General features: G+C 33.1%; 1 protein-coding gene across 2 annotated transcripts in view; it reads left to right on the top strand.

The window, feature by feature from the left end:
• The window catches only part of FAM172A (family with sequence similarity 172 member A), a 384,459-nt gene that overhangs the window by 168,803 nt on the left and 192,406 nt on the right, over window positions 1-23,250 (top strand). For both annotated transcript variants that reach the window (XM_046665307.1, XM_046665308.1), the window contains exon 7: window positions 8,378-8,596. In XM_046665307.1, the coding sequence (XP_046521263.1) occupies window positions 8,378-8,596 (219 nt within the window). The remainder of the gene's footprint in view (window positions 1-8,377; window positions 8,597-23,250) is intronic.

Genomic DNA, 23,250 nt, shown 5'->3' on the forward strand with positions numbered 1-23,250 from the left:
GATAGTTGGGGAGATCTTTGTCCTGCCCTTTGCTTTCAGCACTATCATGATACTGTGAAGCACAGGCATGGGACATTTTGAACTTTGAATATGATAGTACGTTGTTTACATAATTTCATCACTTCTTGTCATTCTCTGAGAAGTTTCTACGCAAGGTCTGAAGTCATAGTGTGACGTTTATTGTTAAGCAGCATAAGAGAGTTATCTCATCATGTTGGTTTGCAGAGGTATTACTTGTTGACTGTCTTGTACTATAACTTATTTGCTATTACTATGTCCTGTCTCTTTGAAGTAAAATTGAGTTGTGATTAAAGTTGGCAGATAGTTGTTTTTTTTCAAACAAAGTCCTTTACTGCCATATTTCAGGTTCTTGTGACACTTTTTTCCTGAATATGCATATTATGATGCAAAAACTTTAAGCCATTATGAATTTTTATATGTTTTATGTATACCAAAGGGTCACAGATGGTAGAAAGATTTGTTACCATGAGATAGTGTAGCATTTTGTGATTATAAAATTAATCTGTCTCTAAATCTGTTTAAAGAGTTTTTGCCATCTAATGAGCAATATAAATTATTAATATTTTCATGTTCTTGGGGATATTCACAGCCATAATTTTACCAACACAGCTGTTTGACCTGGTGACATCATGTTTTGCATATTTTTGCATTTTAATGAGTTAGTCATTTAAAAGGTTACAAAGAAACCATAACTCATAAGTAATTAAATTATTTAGCAGAAGAAGTATGAGAAGATCTTCTGACGTAGGTCACTGTGAGAAGGGAAATTCATAGCTGTACTCAGTTGCACCTGTTTGTTAGGAGGTAGATGTGTATAGAAGCTTTTCCATAGATTATGAAATGATTTTTACTTGTTAAAATATCTGAATGTATACAGCGTGCATGCTCATGCACACACACACATCCTCAGGCAGTACATTTTCATTGTGATGGAGTAAATTTAAATACTATTCTTAAAATAAACACAAAAGAGCTTACCACTTAGGGTTAGTTATCCTTGAAAATCTAGCTGGATTGGTTTTAGGAATATTATGTCATAATGCTTTCCTCCTTCTTTTTTTCTTTTTCACATTCCTCTTTCTCTTGAAGGGAAATTTGTAGGGATTTGTACTGATTCTGATTTGGAATTTTCTACTGAAGGTAATTTCTTAAAATGAAAGGTGATTCATAAGTATAGCACTGTGCCCAGAACGGTGCTTGGTAGATAGTAGCTGCTTATTAAATGTGTGTTGTGTGAAAACAGCGTTTGATGAACTACTGACTCAGTGAATACTTGGGATCTTTCATTATGTCCTCATGCTTTCAAGTGGGCTGAAGAACCACAAGCAAAGCACTGATATGTTCTTGAAAAAAACAACAAAAACAATATTTTAAACATGATATTTTAATTGGGGGGAAAAAAGAAAGAGAAAGGTGGCATATTTTAAGATAAGTGATTTGTATACCTTAGTTCTTAAGCAGATTTTTAGATTAACTTCAAAACTTAAACATATGTTTGTATGGTATATGATTGGGTCAAAGTGATAATGTTTTGAAAAACCATGTGCCTACTGTCTATAGCTACAATATTTACACAATTTTATAATGGATTTTGAGAGGAAGTTAGGAGGACATTGGACTTTCACTTAACGCTCTAAAGCTGAAAAACCTAACTAGCATGCTGAACAGTACATTTCATAAGATTAATTTGTCCATCCAAGTCTGCTTGGAACCACGTAATAAAGGAGGTATGTCTGTAGGGTTCCCTATATCCACTTAGGGGTTTTGATGTGTCAGTTGAAACTTGTTACTTCTTTTTAGTTTAATGTATAAATATGTGGGTGTATGTTTATGTCTTTTTGAGAATAAGAAGCAAATAATAGAAAAGATTGCATAATACCGTATGTAGTATTAAATCATGTTTCTGTCCTTGATAATGAATGGTAAATGTTTTTTATGATGCTATTGTACATTTATGGAATGCTTTAATAAATGAGATATTGATGATTAGAAAAGAAATTTGTGATGTTTAAGTAACATAATGTGCTAAAACCTAGGAAAAGTTAGAAACAGAGCAGGCAATAATATGGGTAAGTGCAAAGTGAATGTTTTAAAATAAATAGCACTTGGATGACCTGGGATGTCAGAACCAGAGATAAGGGTGTGTGTTTGTCAATATATCCTTCATGTTTTACAGACTCCTAAGGGAACAAGGGAAGATACAATTTCACCTTTTCTGTGCCAAAACATTTTAATTATATCTTCTTCCAACTACAGCGGTTCAGTAACCAAGGAGCTGACATTGATGCATGTGTTGATAAAGCTGCAAACATTCAAAATGAGATTAACAAAGATTTTGAGCAAAGGGTGACAGCTAATTTTGCACAGTATTCTGCATCTAATTCAGGCCAGTGTAATAATAGAATATTTTATAACTGTTTTGTTATTCAAAAGGACTTTTATGATGCATTTATGTTTGTGGATATCTTTGTATCATACTCAAAAATTACCTATCCTGTGGCTTAAAACTATTTGCGCATCCATGTTATAACCTTGAAACGATATTAAACAATATTAAAGGAAAAAACCCTTCTTATTATAAATTTTTTTTTTTTGTAATCATACTTTATCCTTGGAACTCTTTGCCTTTGCCTTAATTTATCTTGAGCACACTAGCTAGGGAAGATAGAGAGATGGCAAACATATATTTTCTAATATTGCTTGGTATGCACTAATAAAATGGCCAAGAAAAGTTATATTCAACTTATTTAATTAATAAAACTGTAGTTTCTTTATGTTCTTGAGCTCCTTTGAGCACATTTCAGTGTATTTCTTTTCTCTTCTATTCTCTACTTGAAGGCAGCTGACAGTCTTCTTTCACTTTTCTTTTTGTTTGTGAAATTTTCTTTTTTTTTTTTTATCCACTCACTTCTCCATCTGCTTTCACTTTTGTTTGCTTGGGCCGTCTCTCATCCCAACTTGATAATGAGGAATGCAGTGTGACCCTGACCTCTATCAGCCCATGCATGACCTTCTGACTCTACCATATAACCTTTGACCTTCTCTTTGACAGCTTGATTAATTACCCTGTGTTATGATTTATGAGTAAGTGCTATGTAAAAATAATAGACAACAGGTGGTCCTCTGAAAACTTTTTGTGGCATGTTTTCTTTTACTGACTAACTTGATGAGCTATTTGAAGTTGGAAACTTACTGGGATAATCTATGTTGGTCCATATTATGGTACTTTTATACCATGGAACACAACATCAGAATTTAGGGAGCTACAAGTTGAAGCATGGTCATGACAAACATTATACAAAATATTAGCGGGGTGCTGTTACCTAAATGCACATTGGGAAGAAGCACAAAACGGAGTCAAGTGACATTTCAGGCATTTCAATCCCAGGTCACGTCTTGAGAAAATTGCTGAAATAATGGAGGGGGCATTTTTCAAGCAGAGCTGCAGCTCAAACAGCTATGTTTACTTTAACGCTTCACTAGTGACTTCTGATTGGTTGTCATGACCTCATCTCACTGTTGCACCTAGGATGTTGCGACACTGACATATGCATACCCTTCTTGTGAAAAAGATGAAAATAAACACAACATACGTCTTTCAGAAAAGATGAATGGACAGTGGTTTGTCCATTTTAACCATAGGTAGATGTAGTTTATAGATAAAACACTTTGGGTTTCATTTCCCTTGTGGATGGGCACCTATCTTCTCTCAAACCAAATGGATAGAAGGCTGAACTTGAAAAATATGATTGATAAATCTGTGTAAAATGATCTCTTACAGAGCCTTTCCTGAAGGCCAAAATGGATAGTTCCATAGGTCAAAGGATTCTACTCTGGCCCTTGGCCTCTTTGGTGACATGTGGCTTGCAGTATTGGCAGGTTAATATGCAGAGCTGAGTTCTTTCAGCTGATTTTTTATTTAACCAACCACAAGAGATTTGAAAAGATGTAGAATTTGCTTCTATTTTCCATTTTCTTTATAATTCGTAATTAATAGGTACATTAACTTGGATAAATCTTCAGTTTTAGCATGGTTTCTCTTGGGGTTAAAAGTACATTCTGGTTTTGGTCAGGCATTTTTAAATTTTTTCTGTTTGTAGAGTCTTCTTGATAAGTACATTTCTGTACTGATTTAATTTCTTTAGCAAGGTTTCCTCTTTGGTTCTTTGTGTTTGGCATCACCTGTCTGTTTTAGACCTCTGACCTAAGCCATCATTTGTTGATTGAATGATAAATGAACTATTATTTATTAGTAAGCACATCTATAGACTTCAAAGTAAAGGAGGCCTGTGTATTCTGTTTAAATCACAGCAAGTACTTGTGCCGAATAAAATGCTGCAGCTAGCAATAAAATTTTGAGCCTTTCTGATTAAGATCCCGTGATTTATACCTTATAAACACAGGTCTGAAGATCAAACTACAGTTATAACTACAAAAATATAGAAAATGGAATGAGATAAATTAGAGAAACAAAAAGCTTACTTTCACCAATATCTGTCCTCTTGATCACCTTCTTGATCTTCTACTAGACTATGAGATCAAACATAAGAGTTAATTAACAACTTTATTGTATGCTTTGTCTCCTGAAATGTTGAATATTGGAATTGATTCGGGTAAATCATTATGAAAGATGCCAGAAGTTTTATTTATTTAGCTGTAGAATGTTAGATAATCAGTTTGATCATTTTATCTCGTTAAAGATAAGAGAAGTTGTTTCCATGTATATTTGAAATGACCTAACTTTTCATCTTACGAGAAATTTAGCATGCGTAAGGAATAATTAAATATAAAATAAATACTTAAATATAAAATGTTTAAGGTTTTAAGCCTTAGTTATGGAAACCTCCTCATTAGAACAGCAATGCACAGTTCTTTTATATTATATTTGATGCCTGATTTTATACAGTAGATTTGTAAAACTTTATGGGTACATTTGTTAAAGGTCAAACTAGAATCTCTTTTTATTTATTTCTGTGTGTACTGATTGAGTTACTGAGAATAGAAGGAATTTTTAAAATGATATTTATTCTGATTTTTTAAGGTATAAATTGATATTATTCTACTTAAAACAGTTAAATTTAAGTACTGGTATGTTGTCTTCTTTGTTTTACTTTGACTATTTGCTTTGACTCCTTGGTTTCCATATATTAATGTTGACATGGCAAAAATCTTTGCAGCTTTATTATATAAAGGGATTATTTTTGACAATGTTTATATGTGACAGAGGAAAAGGAAGAAAAGATGAAATTTTACTACATCTCTGTGGTTAGAGCATGTAAATGGGATAGTTAACTTTATTTTGTTGCTCCAGCTTTCTCCTACTCATTATAAAATGGTTATGAATGGTTTCTGTGAATATTGCATTAATTAATTTATCAGGAAAAATTTAATTGAAAAATGTAAGTTTTTTATAGATGATAATTGAATTTCCAACAAAGACATTTATTAAAATTAGCTCTCATTTCTGCAGAAAGTGTTCCTGAATATTTCTTGATTGTTATGCCATTAATTAAATTGGCAGTATGAAATATCTAAATGGTAAAATATTTTCTAAATAGTTCAGATGTTTAAAGAGAAACATTCATTGTTGAAACCTAAATGATAAAAATTCTTTAATTGATTTATATAGTAGTGATTTAAAAATAGAATCATTTTTCATTTGTTGATGCCTCTGTGAAAAATTGACATTGTGTCTTTATAAAATTGGACAAATGAGTCATGTAATTTTCAGTTACGTAATCAATAACTTAGACAAATACTACTTCTTTGATGATTTATGTGTATCTGTTTTTTATACTTATTTAGATGGTACACATCAAATTTCAGAGACCATTTGAGATCAAGTGGGCACAATAATTTTTTAATCCATGATTTCCAAAAATTGAGGAAAAAACTTCTGCTAAAATAAACCCGATATTATGAAAATATTATTTCTAGTGATTAAGTTATAAATTAGGGTAATAGTTTTGTAATTCTGGTGACTTTAAATTTTGTCTAAAGAGTTTACCTTTATTTGGAATTCATCCATTGTGCAAAGATGATGCTCATGTTCTCTCCACTTATTAAAATCCCACTTTGTTACCTTGAGTTTGTAATTTTTTGAATTATCATTAAAATGTAGCATATCATTATTTTCATCTCTGAGAATTCTAAGATTCTGTTTTGGGCTTGCTAACTCTAATTCATCTGTAGTATGAGAGGCTCTGTGTGTGTGTTGGGGGGGTGTGTGTGTATGTTTAAAGTTCAATTCACTCAGAGAAGGCAGGGAAGAGACATGACAGGAGACCACTTACTCACTGTACAGAATCTAGTAAGGAGGCAATTTCCTTTTTGGCCTGTGGTGACCTTTTTTGACTGTGTTCCTTACACCAGAGACAGTGTACTCAGTGCCTCTATTTCACCCTGTTTAGCAGAGTGCAACAGTGTTCTTTAACTTTCTTTTGGTGGGTGGAGAAGTTATAGCTGAAATTTGAGAAGGGTGTGAAAAGTTGTAAAAGGCACAAGGAAGAGGGGTAGGAACTTCCTTCAAATGTGATTTTAATAACTAGTCAAGTGTGTCCAACTGTAGAAAATCACCAAGTGACAATCTGTCTACCTGACAGTGATCACAATGAATTACAAGACTTTTGAATAGCTATACAGATTAGAATAAAGCAGGACCAAATAAAATATCTTTTGTTGGTAAAACTTTGACTTACCAGCTAAGAAACTTAAAAAAAAACACACATTCTCTTGTGCTTTGATGTAGAATGTTTAAGTTTTAAAACTTGTGAAGTATTTTATAAGCCTTTCATGAAAGAGATATTTATCTAAAAGTTTTATTTGAACATGTATTGAAAAATATGTGGTGTTTTGTTAATGTTTGGCATATATTATTAGTTTTCATGTATGTAAGACAACTATATCTTAATTAACAGTCCTATCACTAACCTCAGAACTTCAATGATCTTGAAAATCTCCACACCATGTCATGGTTTTAGACAATAATATCAACTGATTGGGGGAAAAAATTCAAACAATCTCCATGAAATTTGCACGTAGTTTGATAAAAAAACAAATACGTGTAGCAATGTAGCATATTTAAAAATAAGATAATTCAGTCTGTGCTAATAATGGCTTATTATTACTGCTATCAGTTTTTTAAATCATCTTCTTATGGTTGGTTTGGCAAAAATTGTTGAATTTTAAACTTGAAGTAGAAGATTCTACAGTTATAGTTTTGGGAAAAGTATATACTTTTTTTTTAGTAAGGATGAGATTTTTTAAGTTCTATTTTTACAACTCTTACGTTTTTATCATAATATAACACGTTTCAAGTGTGACCTTACAGGATTTTACAAGGCAAAATTGGGACATCCACAGTACAGAATTGAATAGAAAAGACAGGAGATAAATAGCTTCAAAAATTTGTGTTGCACATGCTTGTCAGTGGTAATTGTTTATCCTTCTGTATTTTCTCATGACTAAATTATTCCATGAGTTATAACATAATATAAATACCAAAATTTTCCTTAATTATAACTGTAGAAATGGTTGCTTTGCTAAAATTGTCAGACAGGAAAACATGTTTTAAAAACTTAAAAAAAATTTAATAACTCAATAAGCTGTATTTTAAACTTTGAAACTTGTTTCCTGGTACCACTTCTTTATAAAGAGAAATTTTTATGCTAGTTGAAAAATTAAATTTCAAGATTAAAGAATTCCTTCCATACATCATAGTAAGACATTAGTTCATTTTGTTTTATGAGTTGTGTGGCCTACTGAAAGAAGAAAGGTGAAAAAAATCCAAGGTGCTCAGGTAGACAGTATATGTTTCTAATAATATAGATATGTGAATCTGTAGAATGTTAGAAGAGATTGATTCCTTTTTAATTGCTTATTCTAAGTTCAACTAAATAAAAAGTGCCCATTAAAGCATAATTGTAAAGGAAAGGAAATCCAACAAAATATGGTTTGAATTGTAAACTTTGATTTCAAAGAAGTTATTTTCTCAAAATATATATTATAAATGTTAATCTGATTTGAAAGTGCACTCGTTATTTAATTTATTTCAATCGTTTTTGAGATTCTGGGAGATCTGCCGTACGTTTTTTTAAATTTAAGCTTTATACTCTTTATGTTACAATTATGTCTTTTTCTTCTCATAGATAATCTGTGCTTATTTATACATACAATATAGGCAAACAATTTTCAGTGACTTTCTGTTGGAAAATTTTAAACTATAATGTTTTATACAGGAATATTTGAGTGAATATTCAACTATGTTAAATCACTTACTATGAGATTTTAAGAACTTGTTATGAATTGAAATGGTTCCCAAGATTAAATTATGCTACCTTCTTTGCTTTCAAAACAGGAAGGATATGGAGTAATAGTACTGAATCCCAATGAAAACTGTATTGAAGTAGAAAAGCCGAAGACACATGTACAGTCGTCTTCTGATAACTCAGATGAACCAGTAGAAAAACGGGAAAGAAAAGATAAAGTTTTTAAAGAAACAAAGAAGCGACGTGATTTCTATGAGAAGTATCGTAACCCCCAAAGAGAAAAAGAAATGATGCAGTTGTATATCAGAGTAAGTAAAAAGTAAAATCATTAATTTCCCTCATTATTTCCTTTCCTTTATTTAGATTTTATTTCATATAAATTATTTTGCTTAATTTTTATTATAAACTGTATTTTTTCATTTTTAACCATTTATTTCCCATGAGTATTACTTGGATGAAACATTTTCTGTTTTTTATTCAAAATTAGAAAACACGTCATTCTCTTTTCAGTGTGATATTTTATATGAGTCTCAAGTGCAATTAATACTGCACTGTACAAAGCCTCAGTCTTCATCTTGGGTGGTAAGAGTTTGAAAGCACTGTTTTCCTGCGAGCAGCCATCCATCCAGTGTCTCAGCTTAACTTCTGAAGGGAGATGGAGGGAGGAAGAGTAAGTACTATCTTAATATATATTTCAGCTAGAATAGTTTAGGGATAGTGTAATGAGGGAACTCTGTCCTTTGCTCTTTTCTTACCCAGTGAACCTTTGCTCTTTGTAATGCTAGCAGCATGGGATCCTTACAGCAGTGCTGCCCAAGGAGTTCTGATTCTGTAAGGGGCACAAACAATTTTATTTGCACTTTGACACATTCTACTTGATAGACATACTGTGCATAATATATATGAGACAGATTCATGCAATTTTCAAAGCCTTACTAGGGAGGCTAGAAATATAATTTAATAGTAAAGCATGTCTAAAATGCTACTGGGTAAGTAAGATAGTAAATTGTTAGGTTCTTCAAAAGTGAGCAATTCAGAACATTTAAACATAGAAAAATTACATTTTATAAATTATACTGTAAGATAGTAGTAAAGTTTCAGATTATTCAACTTGAGCTATTTTTACATGTACTTTAGAAGCTCATTAATAAAATATTTCATACCACCTTTGAGGGGAAATACATGGCTTTCTAAGTTATTTTCTTTATTATACTTCTAGTTCATGGCACAATCACTGTACTTTTGGGAATTGTTCTCCAAACAGTCACGACATTTGATTATAGGTCAGTTTGTTAAGTAAGTTATGACAGTTAAGCACTAGTGAAAGCAGCACATAAGTTCTCAAGACCCGAAAACATGTATCCAGATCAAGAATATGCAAAGCACATCATAGAATGAGTGAAGCAAGTTAGGCAGAGTACAATATATAAATCTCTGAAAAGCATCTCATTATTTAATGTATTATTTGAAAAACAAAAACAATTATTCGATTTGGAATCCATAAGTAGCTTACTTGTTCTAATGTAGTTATATTACTGCCTTTCTTTCCTGTGACTGAATCAGGCTTATGATGTCACCTTCTTTATCAGTTGTCCTAAGCTTCCTATTATAAGATCCAGTCAGTAAACCACCTTCTTAAGACAGAGTTAAAAAAAATTACCTCTGATATCCAGATTCCAAAAATGAATTGTGTAAGATTTTGGAAATATACAAATCTTTGCCTATATAAAATACAAACAAAAAGTGATTTTGTGTACTAAATTTTTTATTTCTTCCTAGTTTCTTTTATTTGCCTGTGCTGTGTACCAATTAAGCATCTATTTCAACGTGCGTCTTGTAGGTTTTATTTCTTCTTTTCTGTTTTCTCTTTATCTTCTCACCGTTGCTTTGATTTTTTTCTTTTGTTCTCTTGTATGTGTGCATTTTCTTTATTCTGTTTTTCACATCTATTTTTTTATCCCTGCATCTACTTTTTTTTTACAGCAAGGGAAAAAAATCTTTTTGTGTTGCTTCATTGTTAAGATCTGCTCTCTTTCTCTTTGTCTTTTTTCTTGAATTCTTTTATCTCTTTTATACTCCTGCCATTTTTACTTCTTTCCTTATCATGTCTTTTTGCCTCTTTCTTTCTTGTCTCATTTCACTCATCAATCTAGGTTCCCATCAAAAGTAGTAAAAGACAAAAATAAACTCACGTAGATAACAAAACTTTATGATAGTCTCACTTGTGAAATGTTATTTTTCTAAACACCTTTTTCTCTTAAAATCTTCCCAAATTGTGCAGAATAGCAGAGTTAAGGTGATACTCTTCAAACATATTTCTAGATAGTAAGGCATGATCCTGTAGTGGGAAAGAAAAGAATGGTTCATTTTATGTCAGGTGCATTAATTCCTAGATAATTTTGATCCACGTGAGAAGTGACATCTAGTAGTCTCCTTCCATCTACATATCTCCAAACAACAAGTGTTTATAATAATTTTCAGGCATAGAACATGCCGTGTGATGGAGATAAATTAACTTTGATTTATATACTTCTTAACCATTTACATTTTTAAATTGATCATGTATTCTTTGGAACAACCTCATGAAATACGTGGATCAAATAATTTTATCCTTATTTTATAGTTAAGGAAACTGATGCACGGATGATCCATTTTTGTCTAGGATCACATAACTAGTAAATGGTGGAACTAAGTGTTGAAACCAAGACTTCTAATTATATAGATTCTTCCTTCTTTTTCTCTTTATCACACTGTTCTAACCAGTTGAAAACAAAGTGTGTGTATTTGAAATATGGAAATTAAAACAATTATTATAAAAGTTTGATATACAGTAAATGACATCTGGTGATTATATAGATTTTTGACCAGTTATCATTTAATAGACCTTATTAAATGTCTTTAAAAATTTATATATTTATAATATATAATAATAAATATATATTGTATTATATATAACAATATGTATATATTCTATTCTAATAGGGTCACTAATATTGATTCAATTTTATAAATAAGGAGACTGTGGGTCAAAACTTAGTAGTTTTTCCAAGGTCACATAGCTCTTAATGCAAGCTCCTTGAGGGCCAGGACTTATTCTGTTTTGCTCACTGCTGTATCTAACAGAGTCTAAAACAGAGCCTTTGTAATAAATATTTGTAGAACAAAGTTTTCACAATAAATTTTTATTTAATGAATAAGGGGGGGAGCGGGATGAAAATCCCAAACTACTACTGCTTTTTTTTTAGTATGTTCTGCATCATTAAAGTATGCTGCTTGATTTCCTGTGAGGAAACATTCAAACAAACCAAATCAAAAAAAAAAAAATTGTTCGTCCTCTACCTAATTCAGTGCCTAAGAACACGTTCGAGAAATTAATGATAAAAAGTCAGTATGTCAAGGTTTATTTGATACCTTGACTAATCTACGCATGTTCATCTAAGTATATAAAAGTGGGATGCCCTGTGTTCTTTTTTAGCTATAGCATTATCGTGGTGCTCAAATTATGGATGAAAATGGAAATATTAATAAATTCCATTACCATTCTATTTCTGTTTTACACACCTGTTCATAGGAGTACAGCCAAGCTACTGTACTTGCTCTACCCCCTCTGTACACTTTGTGCTTCATGGAATCTGTAACTTTGCTTCCTGTTCTTTCTCTTAATCCAGATTTTATCCATGCTCTAATGCCCAGCTGAAATCACACCTCTTCCCCTCACCATAATCAGTGACCTCTACTTACTATGACTCATGGGAGTTATTATGATTAGTTTACTTATATGGAACTTGTCATGTGCTATCTTGAGATATCGCTTGTGTTTTTGTCTCATAATATTAATATTACTAATTTATTTTTCACTCCTTCTCACTAGATCTTCCCACAAGTCTTTAAATCTTTGAGTATGCTTTATAGATTTTGGAATTGCATGTCAATCCTTAAGAATAAGCAGGTATGAGCCAGTTTTTACAGTAGTACAGAGCATACCGTGAGGGAGTCAGGAAGTGATACTAAATCCACTCATTAGAATGCAATCCCCTAGAAGGAGACCAAAGCGGAAAGACTAGATCTTAGTCTAGAGATGCCTAGATACTGTGATCAACAGTTAGGAATGAGGGTTGTTCTTCAAACTCGTGTCAAACTGGAGCATAAGAGGACAAGTATTCAGTCTAAGGAAGAAGATCAGTTAAAAGAACTTTACAGTATAAGTGGAATATAGGCAACAGTGACTTGATGCTGATCTATGTAATATTGGGTCAGAACTCCTTGAATATCCCTTCCCTAAAAGACTAAGTTGTGGGCTGTGGTGATAGGAAGTAAAGAAGAAGCATTAGACCCAGAACAGTGAAAAAAAAAATAATAATACTGGAAGTGGAGGGGGAAGGAAAATTACATGGCCACAGAAGGAGAAATCCAAATGTGGAGGAGACGTTTACAGAATAGGAATCTTGGCAGAGCCTGGCATTACACACTGAAGATACTCAAATATTTATGGATTGATTGTTTGTTGACATCCATCAAAAATCTTATTCCTTAACATGTGAGATATTTGGTGTCTAGTTTTCTGACTGATTTTTTTCAGCATTCATGTGAATTTTTGCAATTGTTCAGAAACAGCCAACTCGGATAAACTGAAGCTTTCTTTAAAAAATATGTTTTAGATGTTCTGACTTGGGTTATGTCCAAAACATTGGTAAAGGCTAATAAATATCCTATCTTCTCTGTACCTCCTCTCTTCTGTGCTAATGCCACTGGAGTCATTTCTATCTAGTGTTTTAGCAACCAAATTCAATTTATTTATATTACAATCAGTGATTGTTTAACCCCTGGAACCATTTTATTTTCCTAGTATATTCAAGTATTTGAATTTTCTTTTTCTGCTGCATCTGGTAAATAGACAAAATCTCGTCTTTGTAAATATCTAGGATGCACAGGCAGAAATAAAGGAAAATCCAGGCCTAAAACTTTAAGATTAGCAAAGTTGAATTTTATTTTACTTACTAAATGAGTATAAATAGATGTGACTAACTGTTGGATTATGTAGCACATTTCTGGTGCATTAGGAGTGGAGCTTGAGAGATCAAAGTACTTACTTACTATTTCATGTAGCAACTTTCCTTAACTATGAAATAATGTACTTTCTGGCATATATTATGGTTTATTAAGGGGATTGATTTGGTCTAGGCAATAAACATCATGTCAGACATGCCTGGCAGGAAAACCTGCTTAATATGTTTTGTAATAAGATGGAATTTTTTGTTCTCAAAAACATCTGCCAACTGAATTCAAGAGTGAAGACAGAAAATGTCATCAATTTAGTGGTAATCCTATAAATTTAGTTTCTTTTTGAGCAACACATATCAAGACGCACAAAATTTCCAATGTTCATCACCACTGGTTATAGTACTTTGTAAAACGAGGAAACAAAAACATTTTATTTTTATATAATGTGTTAATTAATTCATAATGAATTTTAATATTTCAACTGATAAAATTTTAACAAGCATCTTGCCAACAGATCATTTTTTAAAGCATCTGTTTTTTAATGTGTTGGGTTGAGAACTGAGTCAAATGGCTAAATATGTACATATATTCTTTTTAAAAACATATTTCCAGCCCCATAATTATAGATACACTATTTTTTCCCCTTAGACCACCAGGGGCTGCTGCTGTTCATATTGGATTTTGCTTTCCTCAGAAACTGAATACCCCAATCACTCTACATGTTTTCTTTCTTCCTTTTTTTCCCCTTAGCCTAAAATCTTTTAAAATATAACTGGAAAGAAAAAAAATAGCTTTAGCTAGTAACTTAATCAATATAAGAATTTATTCTTTTGAACATTTTCTACCTTCCAAGGCATTTACATTTTTCCAAATGAACATAAAATTTATAGTCATCGAAGGCAGATCGTGATAATAGCTATTTTTATTTCCTGTTTTTAGTATCTTAATAACATTCAGAATCATAATCATTGCAGAGAGAGAGTACAGAGATGAGATTAAAAGTGCAGAGTCCAATGGACCTGAGTTTGAATCTGAGCTCTTCCGCTTAATATAGTGTGACCTCAAACAAGTTAACCTCTCTATGCCCCAGTTTTTAATCTGAAAAATGGAATAATAATAATACATGTAAAGTGAACATAGTTATCTGACACGTAGTCTTAGGATTTTCGCGCCAGTAAATAGCATCCTGTCTTCTCTTAAGTTCAGAATCAATCGAGAAGCAATACAATTCTCAAGGTTCCCAGCCCTTGTACCAAAAATAATACCCCTGTCTTACCCTCCTGACTTTAGAACCCAGTAAGCAATACAACATAGGAATCAGACAAAAGGAGATCAACACACCAGCTTTACTAATTGGTATAGTTCAGCTGTAAAATGTGCTTAGATCTGTGGCTAAATTTAGACTTCTTAATATGTTCCCCCTATAGCAAATTTTCACCCATCCTCCAAACATCCCCTGTGCCTTTCACCTGGTAGAAAGCAAGCTGGAATGGCATCCTTCCTGCAGATAGATTTGAAAGATGCCCAGAAGGGCTAAGTTGAAAATGCTTAGTTTATTCTCCCAAATGTGCTACTCAGTAAGTCACTCTGCCTGTGAGAGAAAAAGAGCGAGGGATGGGTAAAGAAACTGGGAAGTTTACTCCAGCTGAAATGGCTCCACATGAGGCCAGGAGAGAAGAGGTTCCCACATGACAAGAGTGATCTAATGAAAGAACACTATTATTACTTGCATTTTCTAACAGCTCAGTAAAGCAGTATTAAAATATAATCATTAAATGTTCACTAAAGCATACCTTAGTTTCTTCATTTTGAGGTTTTCATTTAAAAGGAAACTATGATCAAACCTGATGACAGAGAAAGTGGCCACAAAATTGTTTAATTTTAAAGCATCAAAAGGGCTATAATTTTATATTTCAAATCATCAGAAATTAATCTTTATATTTTCGTGTTTCATGCTACCAATGCCTAGTAGACAGTAGATTTTTAATCAATATTTGATGAATGAAAATTTGAATAAATGCTTGCTTAGATGAACTTACAAAGCAAAAAGACAGACCTTTCCCGTTGATGTTGACTAGCATGAGGTTGAAAGAACTGTGATACTATGTATATTATGACTGAAGTATGCTAACACTCAGAAAATTAGTACATTGTTCTATAAACCCAACTAATGGCCATTATTAAGTGTACCAGGCATTCTGTGGATTTGGTAAAAACAAGCCAAAAATGAAGAATTAGAAATCAGTAAGATAATTAAATCTTTAGATTTAGAACATAAATTAGAATAAAGTCCAAAGTTCTGCATTTATGGGTTTTGATGGACATTGGCTGATTTTGCTGGGGGAATTCTGCCATAAATATGATGTAGTGGAAAGAATAAGAACTTCAGACTCAAAGAGATGCATGCTGTAGTCCTACTTCTGTCACTTACAAGTTGTGACTTTAGGCAAGTTGCCTCTCCTCTCTGAGTTTCAGTTTCTTCATCTATAAAATAGGGATACTCATAGCTATCAGAATGTTATAAGGAATAAATGAAATAAGTTAATGTGTATGAAAAAAACCAGTGGGATACCTGCTATTCAGTTTATCCCCTTTCCTTTCTCTTTCCTTTCTCTTCCCTTCCTACCTGCTTTCCCGTGGGAAATAGAGAGAAAATTATGGCTGAATGAGGTCTTTCCCTATTGGTTTATAATCAGTGCTTCTCAAACCTTTTGGTCTCAAGACTCTTTTACATGCTTAAACATTATTACGGTCACGAAAGGGTTTTTGTTTATATGTGTTATATCTCCTGATACTCATCATTAAAAAGAATTAAAACAGAAAATTTTTGAATATTTATTTTAAAATAACCATAATAAACCGATTATATGTCGATGTAAATAACATTTTTATGAGAAATAACTATATTTTCCAAAACAAAAAACCCACAGTGAGAAGTGTGGCACTTAAAAAATATCTGCAATGTCTGGCTTAATAGAAGACAGCTAAATTCTTACAATTGTTTCTGCATTCACTTTCTTGTGATATGTTGTCTTTATTTATGTTTGTGAAGAAAATTTGCCCTCACATATATATGCCATTGCAAAAGGAAGGCGTATTTTAATAGCTTTTTCATTATATATATTCTTCTTTGGTGCTACATCGACACTCAACAAGACGTAGTTTCTTAAAGATTAGTGGCTGCATGAATCTAAAACCCATCAATGAGCATTTCATACTCTGTTTCATGAAAATCTTTTGGTCTGTGTTGTACTTTGAATGGATCCTTTACCCATGAATGAGTTTCTAACATCATGTATTGGTCATTGGAAAATACTGTTTCACTGAGTTATGCAGATCTTCCAAATGTTGACATATTTTACATAGTATCAAAAAGTCCTACCTGTTAATAGTACTACCAATCTCGTCAACAAAGCTTTTAAGAATTGACAAACTGTGGAGGTTATCAGGGAGGATATATTTCCAAAAATTTTAATTTTAGCAAGAAAACTCAATTTTTGTCATTGGCAGCAAATACTGTCAGGTGTTTTTCTTGAACTGTCAGGCTTACTTTGTTCATTTTCAAGAAAATGACTTCCAAATACCCAAATCTGAATAATCATAGTTTGTTTCAGTCTTACAAGTAATAATAGTGTTCATTGAAAATAAAAGGCAGCTACTTGAGCTCACAGCTCAAACAATTACGGAACAACTTTTCCTCTAGACAGCCTTCAGCACCTAGTTTGGTTTACAGGGGCCTCGTGCATCCCTTCTAGTTCATCACTGAGAATATTAAACACACATATGCTCAGGGGTTGAGATTTACTAAAAGTAATTTTTACTGCTTCATCGACATTTTTTAGGTGAACTTGGCTTTTTCTTTTCCATTAGTGTGTAGCAGTGAAGAACACAGTGTCTACTAATATAGTTGGTACCACTACTGTGATCCGTGCTAAGTCGCAGGCAGTTTTATTCTCCATTGCTTTTTAACTGTTAATGTAAATGTGAACGCAGTGAAAAAGACAGATAATATCAGCATTATTTTGCGGACTCCTTTAAAGGGTTGCAGGATCCACCAGAGGTTTGCAGACCACATTTCTAGAACCACTGGTTTACATCTATTTTCTGGAGTTGAACTTAGAAGCAATGAAAGAAAGCAGTTTATAAGATTAGGATAAGAACCATTTTTCAGTTGCTCTGTTAGGCAAGGAGAAGCTAGAACAATATGAGCAGCTATGTAAGCTGAAATAGAGAAACTAGAACAGGTAGGCCTGGTCTGTTAAGGCATTTGGGCCTATTCCATTTTAACTCCTCATCTGGACCCAGGGAGCATTATGTGTAGACTGCTTCACCTGATCATCACCACCCCCCGTTATTGAAACTAAGATGTCAATCCACTCTGACCAGGCCAGTAGAATTTGAGGATTTAGAATTTGTTTTCTACTGCTTTTCCTCCAAAATAAAAGACCCTGGAGAATCACGTGCCCATTTTGCATTTTACCAACTACAGCTTTCATTTTCTTCTTTCGCCTAAAATGAGTGGCCTCATGCTTCCTAGGAGAGCTCATATATTTATCCCTGCTATCCAGCTAGGGTCTAATTTACTACAGTATTCTACTAGTTCTTTACTGGTGCTGTCTCACTGTTATTGGTGCTGTCTTCCTGTTTTGTGTTTACCTTACTTTGCATTAGACTGATTCTATAGTGCTTAAGAGCTGGGTGCTGGTGTCTGGCACATGTGAACAGGGTTTTGCATATACTAATTTTTTTTTCTAAAAGCTTTTTTTTGGGGGGGTGTGAGGAAGATTGGCCCTGACCTAACATCTGTTGCCAATCTTCCTCTTTTTTTTCCCTCCCCAAAGCCTCAGCACATAGTTGTATATCCTAGTTGTAGGCCATTCTAGTTCTTCTATGTGGGACATCACCATGGCATGGCTTGATGAGCGGTGTGTAGGTCTGTGCCCAGAATCTGAACTGGTGAACCCTGGGCCGCTGAAGCAGAGCATGCAAACTTAACCACTTGGCCATGGGGCTGGCCCTTGCATGTAGTATCCACTCAGTAAATGTTAGTTATAATCATTGTAACATCCTTGATTTACAATCCAAGTTGCATCTGTCTGTGACTCTCCACTTCTGAAGCCAAGCTCTTCCTAGTTCTCCAAATTCCGTTCTTCTAGTTTCTTGTGTAAGATAATATTTGACAATAACTGTCTAAAATACAATTGGATTCACCATGCTTCTATTTGGCTTTGATCATGAATGTTGGTCCTTGTACTTTCACAGTTTCCACCCCCTTCTTAGGGAAAAAGGGCAATTTTTAAGACCCCCCCCCCCCCCATCTTCAACTTCCTCCCTCCTAGCTGGAGCCCTTGTGCATCTATTTGTCTAGGTAGGAGTAGTTCTTGTTCTGTGTTTCTTTGTGTAATCCTCATAATTGTCTCATATATTACCCTGACTTACAGATATGTAAAGTGAGGCTCAGAGACGTAAACAGACTTATTCATAGTTATGTACCTAATGAGAGTAACTAAACCAAGGTTTGAGCTCAAGTCTGTCTGACTGCAAAGCCTGTATTTTTCCTGCCATACTACATTGCCAATAGTGAACATTTTTCTACAAGTGGTACTCTAAGATTTCTCTCTGTATACATAAAAAATACATACACAGTGAACAGATAAATGGATCTGTCTTGGATTGCAAGGCAATCACTGTGATAAAAAGCAAATAGTTTTTTCCACAATGCAACCATTTATTCAAAGAATGTTGTTAGAGAGTTGCAATGAGTAAATATATTGGGTGTAGAATTTGGGACCCACCTTCTCTCCTCCAGAGTAAGACACTCTCATACGTGATTTTTGCATAAGCCCCAAACTGTCCTGGGATGTGTGAGCTACTTGGCAGCAAAAGAGTTTGGAGTTACTGCAGGTGGGGATGAGGAAAAGCCTGAATCAGCTTATGTAGTTGCCTCAAAAGTGCTTTGTTTACCGCAGGTGATTTTTTTGTGCCTACCCTGATTTCAGCTTATCTTTAGGTAACTTTGCCTGTTCTCAGCCCATCAGCATGTTGCTTCCCCTCACGCTGCTTTGGTGTTTTAGCCAGTCCTGAGATTCACTTACCCACCCTGCAGCTTCCTCAATGGATATAAGCACTTCTGTATGTATTTCTCCTGTGTAACAACGCAGGGCAATGTAACGTGTTTACTGAGTGACTTGAACATTTCTATTATAGACTCATCTCATTTCAGTTTGAATTATATATGTGCATTTGTAAATATTATGAAATTTTATGTTTAGACTTACTTGTTTGGAGTGTGAAATTACTGCTTAAAACATCCTATGTATCAATTTCATATCATACTCATATAATATTAATTTTATTCTCAGTTATTTTCATTAACTTAATACTAAAAGGAAAACATTGATTTTTTTTCCTTGAAAAATAATAGATGATAAGTTGTAATTAGTGGGCCATTTAGGAAACCCATGAACACAAGGATAAAATTAGCTTTGAATATTAATCTTAATGGTCATCTACAAAGACTTTCCCTAATTTCTGTTTGTCCTGAAAATGGTTCTTAAACCTGAGCTTGCTTTTCTAAAAGCTTTAATATAGTTTTCCAAATGTCCAATTTGGTGTTTTTCTTTGAAATTTCAGAAAATCCTCTCTCCCCAGAAGGTGATAAGGAGAAAGATTGCAGGCTTCTATCATTCATGATACTATTATATGTAAAAATGATAAACTAATTTGGCATTTTTTAATAGTCACTTTTTACTTTAGAAAGTCTTTTAAATATTCTGGGCCAAAATTTAATGTTTCTTCCAGAGCAATAGTAATATCAATAATTTCCAGAACTGTGTAGTGGATTAATAAATATTAAAAAAAACTTTGAATCATCATATACAAGTTTAACATTAGAATTAGGATTTTACACTGTTAAATTAAGTAAATCTAGTCAAACTAAAATCTGTTTTAGTCATATTATTGAGAAGAGAAACTCAGGTATTTTGCAATGTTGCTATTCTAAATTTTTTATGGTGAGGCATTTTTTTCCCATATTAAAAGGAATGTGTACAATCCATTCAGTCCACATTTGTTTACTGTTTTGTATAAAGAGTACATGTAGAAAGAACATTACTTATAGGGAGAAGGATTCTACCAGAATATGTTGCCAAAAGATAACGTCTGAAACTTGGTAGGTATTCTTTAGAGATATACCTAGTCCAACTACTTTGTTTCTAGATAGAGATGAGGAGACTGGGATTAAGAGAAATTATATAATTTGCTTGAGATTGCACTAATATTAGTGACAAAGCTGGTACTGGACTCCAGGTTTTCTATTTACCATTCTGATTATTGAAATTTTCATATTAGAACCAGGAGTTTTTCCTCCATTCATATTCGGAAGTGGCTTCTCTGGCCTTTGTCTCAGTAGCGGTTGAGGAGGATTTGGGGAGAAGTGAAGGGGGATGTGTGTGTGTGTGTGGGTGTTTGTGTGGATTATTAGACGGGGGAAGGCGTAAGTGGTCATTAAGTAATTCAAATATAAACCTAAAAGTTAGTTGAAAACAGTGTTCCCAACATAATTGATTTTAAGATCTAAGAGGGAGAATATAAATTTGAAAATCTTGGTGCATTATATGTGAATTATGATGTTAACTATATTCACTCCTAATGTTCTTTGTTTTGATTTCACACAGGAGAGTGAAAAAATTCCCTTAGAATTCTTGTGCAGACTGCATTATAATAATGCTATCAAAGAAAGGCTATTATTTGTGCATATATAGCTCAGTCAATTGAAGATTTCTCGGATTATCATCTTTTTTCATTGGTTTTAAAACCTTTTATTACATGTTAACATCTCTGAATTTGGGATGCATCTTAAAAATTAATGATTTATCATGGATTATTTGGCAACATTTTTTCTCTTAATGGTACATAAAACGGTGGTACCTTTAGAATTGATGGTATCTTGGATGAAATATGGTATAAAATAGGACTGCCTGATTGTACAACTCTAAGTGGACATAATTCTTATCAGAGTTGTGCATTGTGTAGACTGTGTGGCCTTATGGGTTAGCCCTAGTAGAGGTGATGTTGAAGTTCATTCTTTTTCTTATGTTTTACCCTATTCGACCCCACAAATTGTGTAAGATCGACCTGCCCACTGTTTGCAAATAGTGACCCCTCAATAAATGTTTATTCACTTACCTAAACATCATTGTAGTCAGTTGTGTCTGTTTATTTGCCAAAGCAGATTGAGAGCAGGTTTGAATTCCCTCCAGTGCTGGATGTCATGTTATTGAGAATACGTAGATCTTTAGACGGTAAACCAAAATGGTAAATCTAGGAAGTAATGACGAAATGATTAAATTAAATAAAGATCGTTAGCCCCTGAGTATGCTAATTGTTTGCATAATGGCTTTTACTTTGAAGTTTTCTTTTGGTACTTGAAATACTGTTAGTATGGTAAAAGTACAATATCAGTTATAGATTGCATTCTATTAGCACACCTTCATTGATTTTGTTCCATGTCCCAAGTGGAAGATCATAAAGATAAAGGATGGGAAGGAAATAAAACATATAATTTCTACTCAAAGCACATGAAATTAGCCACAATAACATATCAAGATATCAAATGTATCTTGAAACTGAAGAAAATGTATCCTGTTGAATGGCACAGCTTGGAATGGATCTCTTCACACTTCAATTCAGTTGAGCACTATTTACAAAATATCTAGTCCTGTGTGGGATATAGAGATGGAAAAGCCAGAATCCCTAGTGTCTGGGAGCTCACTCATGATGTAGTGGGGAGGCCAAAATATTCACAATCAACTGTGATATTAGGCAGATTGTGTTAAGTATTTTGAAGCAGTTCATGTGTTGCATTATAAGAATACGAGAAAGGGAAAATTTATTTTTCAATGAGGAGTCAAAGGGTCCTTTCACAACTATTAATATATCATTAGTAATAAAAGTCAGACACTTAGGGATTCAGTTATAGACCACACTGAATTTTAAAGTTTGAGATCTATTTTATCCATTTTCTTTAATAAATACAACTATTACTGCATTGAGAACTGCAATTTTTATGCAAATTGTTTATATAAATTATTTTACATATTGTTACATAATATGATTTTTTTTGTTGAATATTATAAACTACTTCAAAATTTTGGCACTTTAAAGGAATTAATTTGGTAGATGTTTTTGACATTCTGAAAACTGTAATTTGAATTTTCAGTAATGTGGTGGTGTTTATTCCTGATCTTTAAAATGGTTTGGCCCCTCCTTTTAGCTCAAATGAACCTAATTAAACATATAAGGAGCATTTTCAAACTTCCAGAACTATTTAATGTCCCTTAACTGATTCTTTCCCTCTTTTGCTTTCATTCCCTCCACCAAATAGTCTGTGGTGTATTCACTTTAGATCTATGATATATTATTCGTTGTTTAGGAGAAATAATGTAATTCAATAATAATGCACCTAACCTTTCAATGAAGTTTATAGATCATAAAACATTTTCACTTGCATTTCATTCTTTAGGAAATATGGTGATGATTAGTAGTTTTCTTTAAAAACTGTTATTTCTATTCAGGTTTTTACATTTTCTTAATTGCTAATGATATTAGTGATGTTTGTTGGTTCTTTCTTATGTGGTTTTAAATAGTTATTTTTGGCAAAAGATCTAAGCAAGCAGTTTTCTTCAGAAAGGATTAAAATGATGAACAAATTAGTCTTCTTGAGAATCTTTGAAGGTCCTACTCTGTGGCAAGTTCTTGTTAACTGTTGGACTATCTTACCTAGGTAGTTTGAGTAGGCAAGTTTCTGAGGAAGTTCCATTCTGATGCTGAAATTACTGTACTATCCCCGTACACGTGCTTTCCTTATTTACAACCCCACTCCCATATGACCCTGACTTTAGTTTTTACTAGAAAAGGTTTAATATAAGTTATTCCCTATGTAGGAATATTGTAAGCTTCA

Source organism: Equus quagga, chromosome 7, assembly GCF_021613505.1.
Source record: "Equus quagga isolate Etosha38 chromosome 7, UCLA_HA_Equagga_1.0, whole genome shotgun sequence".
In the NCBI taxonomy this organism is placed as follows: domain Eukaryota; kingdom Metazoa; phylum Chordata; class Mammalia; order Perissodactyla; family Equidae; genus Equus; species Equus quagga.